This window comes from Hippichthys cyanospilos, chromosome 11 (genome assembly GCF_059441005.1).
Source record: "Hippichthys cyanospilos isolate Australia breed blue-spotted pipefish chromosome 11, RoL_Hcya_1.0, whole genome shotgun sequence".
NCBI classification, from domain to species: domain Eukaryota; kingdom Metazoa; phylum Chordata; class Actinopteri; order Syngnathiformes; family Syngnathidae; genus Hippichthys; species Hippichthys cyanospilos.
Window position 1 is genome coordinate 11798982 of NC_142379.1, and position 10989 is coordinate 11809970.

At 41.5% G+C, this 10989-nt stretch overlaps 2 protein-coding genes across 5 annotated transcripts in view; both read right to left on the bottom strand.

Annotated features, from left to right (window-relative positions):
* Positions 1-2265, bottom strand: part of mark4b (MAP/microtubule affinity-regulating kinase 4b) — a 31451-nt gene extending 29186 nt beyond the window's left edge. For 2 of the 4 annotated variants that reach the window (XM_088427114.1, XM_088427110.1), the window contains exon 1: positions 276-1366. In XM_088427114.1, coding sequence (XP_088283240.1) covers positions 276-326 — 51 coding nt within the window. In that variant the 5' untranslated portion in view covers positions 327-1366. Of the gene's footprint in view, positions 1-275; positions 1367-2021 lie in introns of those variants that run through there. The other 2 variants (XM_088427111.1, XM_088427115.1) reach the window with 2 other exon arrangements.
* Positions 2266-3591: 1326 nt separating this feature from the next.
* LOC148415903 (uncharacterized) lies at positions 3592-10719 on the bottom strand. Its single transcript, XM_088427621.1, has 8 exons — positions 10479-10719; positions 9436-9537; positions 8917-9082; positions 8730-8779; positions 7748-7849; positions 6844-7051; positions 5933-6672; positions 3592-4645 (listed from the first exon to the last, which is right to left on the bottom strand). The coding sequence occupies exons 1-8, from the start codon at positions 10629-10631 to the stop codon at positions 4379-4381; spliced, it is 1788 nt and encodes a 595-aa protein (XP_088283747.1). The 5' UTR covers positions 10632-10719; the 3' UTR covers positions 3592-4378.
* Positions 10720-10989: the final 270 nt, after the last annotated feature.

Sequence of the window (10989 nt, forward strand, 5' to 3'; positions counted from 1 at the left end):
TCTTCAGGTTTTGCAGATTCATCTCCACATACTTCAGAATGAAGTACATACTTCACATACCACATACTTCTGAATGAAGGGGTGAAGAGGGACTACATAATGGGTTAGTTTTAGGGACTACATAATGGGTTAGTTTGTCGTCTTGCATCAAGTGGATTACATATTGATCGGCGTTTGGGCAATGGGTGGTGGATGTCATGGCGTCATAGATCAAATTGGACATGATGGGACGCATCACTTAAACGTCCCGCGTGTGTGTGTTTACATGCACTTACATGATCTGGGTTCCGCTCGTTTCCGGGCAGTGCGGCGCGTAATAAAGACATGCTGGTCCCTGAGTGCAATTCCGGTCAAGAGGGAAATGCGCAGACTTGTTGTGTGTAGTGTACACACAGGCCCAGACAAATGAGCCCCTGGCTGTCAATAACAGCAGACGCAGCGTATTTGATTGGAACCGGGGGTCTCATACAATCTTCATGGTGAAGGTCCGTGAAGGCAGCACGGCAAAGAGTCCATTGAGCTCCACGCAGCTCCACCAACTCAGCATCATCGAGAAAAAAACAAATACTATACAAAGAGGCTTGACTTTGGACCCCCACGTAATGGGGGCTCACTGTCTGCCAGCCCTTCAGTTCTATCGTCGCATTTCGGTGGACAGACGGCGTCGCTAACAGGATGATCTCGGAGGTTAAGAAGCAAATGTCCCCAGTAACACGGGAGATAGAAACCACAACGGGTTAGAGAGCTAACTGGCTAGCGCTTTTGCGAGCGCCTTTGTCCCAGGTTTTAAAAAAAAAGCGTCGAATTAAATGTGGAATTGTCACCATAACACATCCGGTGGCCACATTTCCACAGATGTACCGGGGGGGCCTTGTCACGAAGAAAGCCTCCCCTCCGCTCCGCTTCTGGATGCGGCGAATGGAAAGTCGCCGGTGTCTGGTCGCCGTGTGGCAAAAAAAAAAAAAGCAAAAGCTAATTTTGCCTTCGCGGAGTCTTATGTGCTCGTGAAAGAGTCGCTCGGTACATGACCGTTAGTTTAAAAGACAGCCGCGCGGCCCGGCGAACGTCCACTGTGATGACGGTAAAAGGAGAAGACAGGATGACTCCCCCTCTTCTCCCTCCCTCTACAATGGCCGCGATACATTCAATGGCATAAAGTAATCGACGACTCCCCGTTGTCCCAGGGTGGCGATGCGTTCAATGTCGCCTCGTAATAATAGCCCACTTTCACATACAGCGCGCTTGTTGGACTTTGCGAAATACGTTAAACTACAGTTGAGAAACAAAACCTGCAAATCAACTTAAAGACGTAAAGAAATAAACAGTAGAAGATTAGGATTGTATGTTGAGGGACAGAAGAAACGGATGTTGACATCATAGAATTGAAAGATAAGGAAGGAAGGGAGAAAGGCTGACTGGATGAAAGCTTGAATAAAAAAAGATGGTGTACATGGAAAGAGATGAAGAACATAAGCGAGGATACATGACAGCATGGAATGAATGATGATAACCATCACACGTTAAAAGTGGGAAGAATGGAGGGAAGGTTGAAATGAAGGTTAAGTGTGAAAGAAAGCAAAAAAGAAGTGAGAAGCTGGGAGGAAGATTGGATGAAAGGTGTAAGAGAGGAATGATCGAAAGAAAGAATGACGAAAGGTTGGGTGACGGATAGTGAGAAAAAAAAACAGGCTAGAAACCTTAAATTGTAACCACTTTTAAACTCTTCCCATTGCTTTGGACCCCTCTTTGAGTTTATGAGCTTAACTTAGCTAGTTGTAATATATACCGATGAAATTAAATAAAAACCGGGCTAAAGTGCTTACTATACCTTTTTTGCCTCAACTAACGACTTAGGCTGGTCTGCCTATTTCTCTCTAAATAACACGTTTACGTGACTGGATAGCGTCTGAAAAATTGGGAAAGCAAGTGTTTTTCTAAAATTATTTACTGTAATACTCAAAACATTTCAGTCCTTGAACTCAGCAATCCATTTACATACAAAGTAACTAATCATGTCTTACCTGGACCGATCTGGATCTTATGGACCGAACCCAAGGCCTCATCCTTTTGCCCGTTACGACTCCTTAACCCAGTTAAATAAAAGTCAAATACTTGTAAACCGAGGTCAAAGCGGCACTGTCATCTGACAGAGAAGCTTACAAAGTGGACAGCAGAGAGCTCCCAGCTCCGACTGCGTAAATCGATGCTGGAAAGAACATCCATATTTCCATGTAGCAGCAGATGTGTCCGGTCAGCTGTGGCTCAAGCAATTAGAGGGCCAAAAAAAAAAAGTGGATGTGGAATCATCAATACATTCAGCAGGATATGAGGAGCATGTGTACGAAGCACACATCGGAACAGCACTTAATTTTATTCACACTAGTGCCATCTGTAGTTCAATTGAAAGTAGTGTCTTTGTAATGAGAGAAGGAAAAAACCTAAAATAGAGAAAGCATTTTGTTCAATGTTGTTATAATAAAGCAGTGCGCCATTTTTTAAATCCATAGTTTAGGAGTACATTCATAGGAGCACAGTCATTTGTGATTATTCTTCAATAGGTAGAATGCTCAAACTTACACTAAACAGCTTTATTTTTATAATTATATTATGCCTTTGTGCCATTTGTGTCAGATGAAATCATTTTTGGAAATATGTTTGTAGAGATATGACTAGGTGTATTTTATGTGGCACCTCCAGATGACGAATAATGTAACATAATCTATTTTATTTCAGGCTCGTCTGCCTGAAAATTCTGCAACTCATGACGATGCGAATTTGAAGACTTAACAATATGAAGCCAAGTAATGCCACAAACACACAATTCAGCAACAAGTTGCTTCGAGTTCCAATTAATTTGCGCTTAATTTGAAAAAAAAAACACTGTACTTGTAACAGCATTAAACAATATTTGCTGATGCCTGCAGAACCATTTTTTAAAACACAAACATAATTTAAGCAACAAGTTTCTGTATGTTACAATTTGCTCTTAATTTGAAAACTGCACTGTACCTGTCACAGCATTAAGTAGGATTTGATAATGCCTGCATGATGATGTTCACCGGGAAAGTATCACAACACGTCGTTCCGATCCTGCGTTGTAACCGTTGGACGATCAAGTGACCGTGGAAAGGAGTTGTTACGTCCCAAGCGTGCGGCCGGTAACCGTCGACCTGTTAACGCCAGGTAGCTTAGGGCTGGGCTGGGGTCTATCAATTGCACTCAAATCAATTTCACAGTGTCTATAATCGTGCAGGCAAGATCTCTTAATATGCTGTGAGTTTTGAGAGAAAAAGCGCATTTGAAAACGAGGGAGGCTGAGGTGATCAGATTAAGCATTAGATTCATTTACAACAACAGAAAATTTAATTGTTCATTCACACACTATATATTGGCATCCAATATATCAATTCATTCATACACATACATACTGTACATACGTGCACACTACATGCTATACATACCTACTGAACATACTGTACTGTACATAGCTACATACATGCGTACACTGCACATACTTACATGCGTGCATAGATACTGTACATACTGTACAGTACATACTATACATACATACGAGCTACCTAAAATATTTTTTCATCCACCTGCAAAGCCAACGCCATGCAATAGTCATCTCCAAAACTGGAGAGGTCGTCAAAAAATAGGAACCAAAGGCTGCAGAAATGATTTAATTTTTTAATAAAAATATGGAAAACACACCAATACCCGTTCAAGCATTTTATATAACTATCCATCCATTGATCCATTTTCTATCGCTTCTTATCCTCACAAGGGTCGCAGGCTTGCTGGTGACTATCCCAGCTTACTTCAGGTAGTAGATGGGGGGCACCCTGAACTGGTTGCCAACCAATTGCAATTTTATATAACTACCATCACAGTATCTTGTTGTCACAAGCATTTCGCTTTTTTGTTTTCTAAGAATGATACAATAGTGTCTTTCATTTTTATTATACATTGCCCAAATGTCAAACGGAAATGCAATGCTTTTATCCAAAATATGTCACCATACTCAATTGTGTCAAATGCTTTGAAACTCTGACCCATTTCGACACAATTGATGCAGTGTTTCAGGAAGCGGCGTCGTGATACTTGAAACGGATTCATGCGAATGCTTCACGATATTGACCCATTTCAACACAGACTGATTCAGTGGATCAAAAAGCTTTGATTTCTCCATCATTAGGTCGTGGACCACTTCAAAACAGAATTTTGGTTTTTATCCGCAACAGTTACTTTTTGAGTAATACCAATGAGCCTCACAAACCCTGTGTGGTATTTTATTGCAAAAGTGACGGACCGAGAATACCAGCCTTCATTTCAAGCCGCCATTAAACTGTTAAGCTCAGTTTAAGCATTCCGACAGTCAGTAGTAAAGGCACTTGTGTTTCTGGAGGTTCCTCCTGTAGCCGAAGCTCTTGCCGCAACGGTCACATATGAACTTCTTGTCGCCCGTGTGGACCTGCTGGTGGGCTTTGAGGCTGCTGCTCTGGTTGAATCTGCGGCCGCACACGTCGCAGATGTATGGCTTTTCGCCCGTGTGGATGCGCTGGTGGCGGGTCATGTTGCCCATGTTGCTGAAGCGCTTGTCGCACACGCTGCAGGCGAAGGGTTTCTCGCCGGTGTGCAACACCTGCAAAGCAAAGGCAAAAGCCTTAGATTAATGCAGCTCCTTTACTGTAGTCTTCCCGCGCCATTTCACAGTTCTCGTTAGCGTCCACGCATTTATAAAAAGATGTTTTTTTTTTAAAATTATGTTTTGCAAGTAAATCTAAATTTAGTGGTGCCCCTTCAGAAAAATAGTCGAAGCTCAAGAAAAGAGAAGGCAGAGAAGGCTCACAAATGAGTAAGAGTGTAGTCACGTAATTTCCACAGCAAAGACTATACAGTAGAGATGCAACGATTATTTGAAACTAATTAACTGATAATTATTTTTGAAGGACCAATAATTTAGCCTCTCAAAGGTATTTTCACATTTCATCAGTCCTTGTTGATATAGACTGATTCAGAGTGTTGTATAAAGACATGCAACGTTTCATAATCAATTAACAAACTAACCAAAAACTTTTTACTATAATAATATTCCTTTTTAATCTCAGAATTCCGATTATACTGTCAGAATTCTAGCTTTTAAAGTTCAGATTTGCAATTGCGAATTCTCATTTTATTCTGAGAATTCTTACTTAAAAGTCAAAATTCTGACTTCAAAGTGGGAATCCAGACTTTTGAGTGACTTTTACTTCATAAAAGCAATTTCACGGGGGCACATGAAAGAAAAGAGGTTAAGAACCAACGACTTAAAAACACACCCTGTCCAAAATGTAAGAATTGAGACCCTATGATGACAACATTTTTCAAAGTGGCCATCATGTTTGAAAAATCCAAACCTATGATGACTACATTTTTCAAAGTGGCCACCATGTTTGAAGAATTCATCTGTCTGTCCGTCCATTCATTTTCTATAGCCGCTTATCCTCACAAGTGTCGCAGGCTTGCCGGTGCCTATCCCAGTTGACTTCAGGCAGTAGGCGGGGGATGCCCTGAACTGGTTGCCAGCCAATTGCAGGGCATACAGCGATAAATTACCATTCATGCACCCAATCACATCGAAGGATAATTTGGCATGTCCAATACACCTTGTCATTCATGTTTTTGGAGTGTGAGAGGAAGCTGAAGTGCTCAGAGACAACGCACGCGGTAGCATTTTTTCACTACGTATAAAAGGTTCAATCGTTTCAGAACAACAGGCAAAATTCTTTCTCCGTTGCACTCAAGTTGATGCGGCCTTTCGAAATTTTGACATATTTTTTTTTTTACAAATCCTGTCCCGTTCCTACTGAAAGGTGCACCCTTTTAGACCATTTTGATCAATTCTAAGAACTTTTAGGACTGTTTTTATAAATTGTGAAAAAAAGCGTACCTTGTGTGTCTTAAGGCTGCTGCGCTGAGAGAAGGAGCGAAGGCAGATGTTGCAGGTGAAGGGCTTGATTCCGATGTGTGTCTTGCAGTGGATCTTCATGTAGCTGGCTGACTTGTAGGTCTTCCCGCAGATGGTACAGCTGTGCATGCCGCTCGCCACGTGGTGCTGCTGCTGGTGCGAGCGCAACTCGGCCGCCGTGCTCAGCAGACGATTACACAGCGTGCAGGGGCAGGGCAATGCGCCGCCGTGCAGTTGAAGGTGGCTGCGCATGGTCTCCACGCAGTCCGCCGTGACGCCGCAAACCACGCACGCCAGCGAGGAGGTGTCGGTGTGCGTGTCCAGGGTGCTTTTCTGGATGAAGGTCTTCCCGCAGCTTAGGCAGCTGTAAGGCCGCTCCCCCGTGTGGATCCTCTGGTGGCTCTTGAGCGTGTTGGCTTGGTTGAAGCTCTTCCCGCACGTGTCGCAGCGAAAGGGCTTCTCGCCCGTGTGGATCCGCAAATGGCGCCGCAGGTTACCTTGGATGTTGAAGGTCTTCTTGCAAAAGTGGCAGCAGTGGACGTGCCCGCGGCGGACCACGTGCAAACGTTGGTGCATCTTCAGTCCGTGCGCTTGGTAGAAGCTCTTGTCGCACTGCGTGCACTTGAAGGGTCGCTCCTGATTGTGTAGCCGGTGGTGGTCCAGCAGGGTCTGCTTGTGCGTAAAGCCTTTTCCGCACACGTCACACGTGTGTGCCCGCTCGCCTGGAAAACACGGGCAGAAAAACGTCAACTAAACAGCAGCTGTTTTTGGAATCGTTGACGCAATCCCTTTTTTGGGGCTCAAAGGCCACATTTGATTATTAAAACACAGACAAGCCAGGTTGAAGCCAGACGAAGAGATTTCATGAAGATCCTAATAATGCGAGCGCTGACCTGTGTGCTCCCGCATGTGCACGTTGAGCCTGCTCCGGAGGGTGAAGGTGAGCCCGCAGAGTGAACATGAGAAGTTCTTGTCGCGGTGGCGCACCGCCTGGCGGGCTCTGAGTTCCCGGTTGCTCAGCTTCCTGCCGCACCGTTTCTTGGCTTGCACAGCATTTTGGGCACTGACGATGTGGCTGCTGTCATTGGGGTCCTCCTGCTCCTGCTCCACAAAAGAAAGGTTGCAATGTAGTTTATTTTTTATTTTAAAATGCCACTTTGTCCTCTGTGTTTTGTTAAGAGAAACTGTTATTGCAGGTTCTTTGACATTTCTAAACAGCCAACACACAAAAGTTCAATCAGCATCAATGATTTTATTTTTTTAAATGGGAGGTAAAGTACCTGTACTTGAATTATAGTAAGTGCGACTAAGGAGGGTTTTCAAGTTTCCCTGCTACTAAACGTTGCTTTCACGTGCACGTATGCACATGATCCATATACATCAAAGTTATTTGTTGCACATGAGTACATAAAGTTAAGCAACTGGCGGAGGGTTGACCAAATATGGTTCAATTTCACTCTCTGGTGATTTCTTATAAGGATAATGGAAAGTTCCAACCCATGTTGTTGTGTAACCAAAACTATATAAGCTAAACTTTCAACAATAAAGGGGGGCTCTCACCCTCATTTTTCAACCAGATTGTGTGCGTTAGTGCCTTTAAATTTTTGGGTCCTCCACAACATCACAAATTTTTGGGGACAAAATAAATCCTTTTTAGACCAATTTAGTTAAATTGCATAATTTCCCACAAGGCATCAGCTTGAAATCATTCTATTAATTACATAGATATAGAAAAGTTAAATACAAACAGTGTTTTTTAATGACATGAATGATGTGATCCGAGTTGTGCATCCTGACCTGATCATCATGATCATTAGGAACTGGGTTCCCTTCCAACTGAGCAGACCCAATTGTCTGGTCATTTAAGGTGTCATCCGTCAGCACTGGATTCACATTGTCCTGTTAAACACACATAATAACAATTATAATGTTCACTTTTTGCTGAGATGCAGAATGAGCAAGGATTTGTTTGAAATAAGTCAATGAAGGAATCGAACACTTTGGGGGTGTTTTAGGGCCATTCATGAACCAAGTAACTTACACAGTTGAAAGCTCCAAAAATTTAAGACTTTGTCAATTCAATTTAAAACTTTTAAAGACATCTAGAGATCACTATGACCATGAGAAAAACGTCCGGAACTTTTAGATCAAATGTATGATTTTTTTTAGAACCCTTTGGAGACCACTAAAATAATTCCATTGTTTTTGGATCCCCCCAAAAGACGACAAATCAGATCATTTTAAAAACTTACCATTTCCAAAATAACATTTTAATTAAAATTTCACGAAATTAATGCAAAATTTCACTTCTTACTATTTGTAGTTTGTGATCATAAAGCCGCTCCAAGACAGCAGCCGTTAGCAGTATCGGCTTCCATCACAAATATCCCATGAAAAACGGCCAGGTATCGAGGCAAAATCAAAACATTATATCAGAACTCACTCATCCCAGCTTTTAGGGTCTGTTTTGACTACTTTGATCTAATTTTAGGTTTTCAATGTGTTTTTAAAAATACTGATCTATATTAAGACTTTTGTTAAACTCAGTGGATTCAAATACTGTAAGATTTTGCCAGAACATTTTAAGACCAACAATGGATTCCAAGACTCGTATTTTTTTTTTAATCAAGTGTAAGATTTTTTTTTATTTTACAAAATTACTAACTTTTCATAGGCGTAATTATTAAGTTTAGGGTTGATTGTTAAATAGAAACCGCTTTGTAATAATGGGGCAGACATTTGTGTGCATAAAAACAAACTGAGGATGGCTTTGAACTACCTTGTAACTTAGATAAACGATAGCCGACTTGTTGACGTCCTCAGACACCGCTGCAAACACAAATCATGTCAATAAGTTAGAGAAAAAAGTTGGTGATTTTGTCCAACACATTTCACACTGAATTACAGTCTATTGGATAAAAAACATACAATCAGCATATTGTCAATAATGAAGACCTGGAGGTCACCTGAGATTTGCACTTCTCCTTCCGATGTGCCGACTTCTTCGTCCACTTCCTGCTCATGCTCTTTCTCTACCACGGTGTGAGCGCTTGTCAGCACCACAGACAGTGCTGATTCTGCCACTTCAAGCTTCTTCTTCAGGTCCTCTAGCTGCGCCTCTCCTTGCATCACCTGCATACACCTCATAATCTTATTCAAGGCCATTCAAATGATTCATGATCTGTGTTATCCAATATGGCATATGTAAAGGATTCAGGAGATGAGCAGGAAGGAGAAGTTATCAAGTAGACGTTAAGACTTTAACCTACTACCTGTATATAGCCACTATCCTCTATTTTGCAGACTAAAAATTTTGGTACAATATTTGTACCGGTACCTGTTGCAACACAAGTTAACAGCTAACGTTTTTATGCAAGCAAATGTAACTTAGAGAAGAAACCTGTTACTTGCCGTGATTGTTAATTCACATACAAGAAGGTGGTGTAATTGTCTGAACGGCGTTATGAAATATTCAATAGACGTACTTGCAGTTGTAGCAGAGCTGTACATTCGTGGAAAAGCTGGCAGATGTTGTTGGCTGCCTCTTGAGCCAGTAGCGTCATGAAGGCGGTGGCAAGAGAGACCATCTGATGGGACGTGGGCAAAAAATGCATAAAAAAACAAACTTACAAAAAACAAAAAGATTTCATTTGATTTCATTTGTCGCCCCCCTAATTCTCTGACTTTGTTCACATTGTTCCCTGAGGAACCTTTTGAGACCACTGATTTAATTTCAGTCATTTTAGGACGCTTTGAACACTGCGTTTGTCTAAATGGAAGCCATCCTAGATCCTTTTGCTCAAATGTACAATGATTTAAGAACTTTTTCATCAATATTTGTCCTTTAAGACCTCATCAAAGATCACTTGGATTAGTTATGAAAGGTTTTGATAAAAACAATGACTTTTCAATACTTTTAAAGACCATTGTGCATTATTTTGACCATTTTGTGGTCATATTCTACATCATCCTCGCAGTACAGATGCACACTTGGAAGTGTGATAACGGAGTGGTCATGCCATGTTGAACTTTGACATGTTATCACCATCTGGGAGAAATTGTAGCTTCTTCTTTCAAATGCTTTCTCTTTAAAAGAACCTTGAGAGTGGTTGTTGAGAGAATTACTTTGCAAATTTATGAAACACTTAAAAATTACTTTTGGGTATTCTGTACAAGATGAAATTGAATGTACTTAATAATTTCATAATACAAATACATAATAGAGTGTAGTCCGTTTTCTCCATGACAAGCGGACCTTCTCGTAGACGTACAATAAGTAGATTAATCCGTGCTTGTCCTGACACGAAATGGCGACCGAATTTGCGTGCATCTTCGCAGCGCAGCGACGTTAAAACATAATTTCATGCATTTGAACTTAATTCACCTTTGAAATTCGTCCTAATGCGCCCATCTGTGAGTTACACGCGGATGCTACACTTGTCAATGGGCTAGCTCTTATATTTCTATGATTACACGAGGGGCGGACGAAGCCAAGCAAATGGCCACAAAAATAAGCAATGCCATTTACTTTATGCGTCGGTGAAACTGGAGTGTTGATATCCTCGGCCGGCGGCATTTCTTGCGTCGTGTCCCAGTCAACGACAACTTTGCTCATTTCGATCACAGCCCTGTTCGCCATTTGCTCCAAAATGGATGTTGCTCGGGCTTCAAATTCCCCCATTTGACCTCTTTGAAGTGTAGTATAAACGACGCCAAGGAAAATCAGTTTATCAGAAAATAATCTACTATTGTTTATAACGTTTACACTGGAAGAAATAAACGCAAAACCCGGAAGTGGTTTCCTTACAGCTTCCTTCAAAATAAAAATACTGTTTTGTAAATTAAAATAAATAAATAAATCACGATGCGCCGGGTTTTTGGGTCATTCCCAAATCCCCAAATGTCCAGATTTTCTCCCAGAATATCACCACACTCCCACCATGGAATTAGAATAGCATTTATGTGCGTGTGTTTATACTTTTATTTGGACAATTTAAATCGCAATTACGTAATTTGTAGTTGAAGCTTGTCTTTTGCAA

Bases quoted from the DNA above. Each gene is read 5' to 3' on its own strand.
- LOC148415903 (XM_088427621.1), bottom strand. From the start codon at position 10,631: ATGGGGGAATTTGAAGCCCGAGCAACATCCATTTTGGAGCAAATGGCG. The intron at 9,538-10,478 runs GTAAATGGCATT...ACGTCCCATCAG, and splicing joins CAGTTTCACCGACGCATAAA to ATGGTCTCTCTTGCCACCGC. The intron at 7,850-8,729 runs GTAGTTCAAAGC...TGTGTTTAACAG, and splicing joins TCGTTTATCTAAGTTACAAG to GACAATGTGAATCCAGTGCT.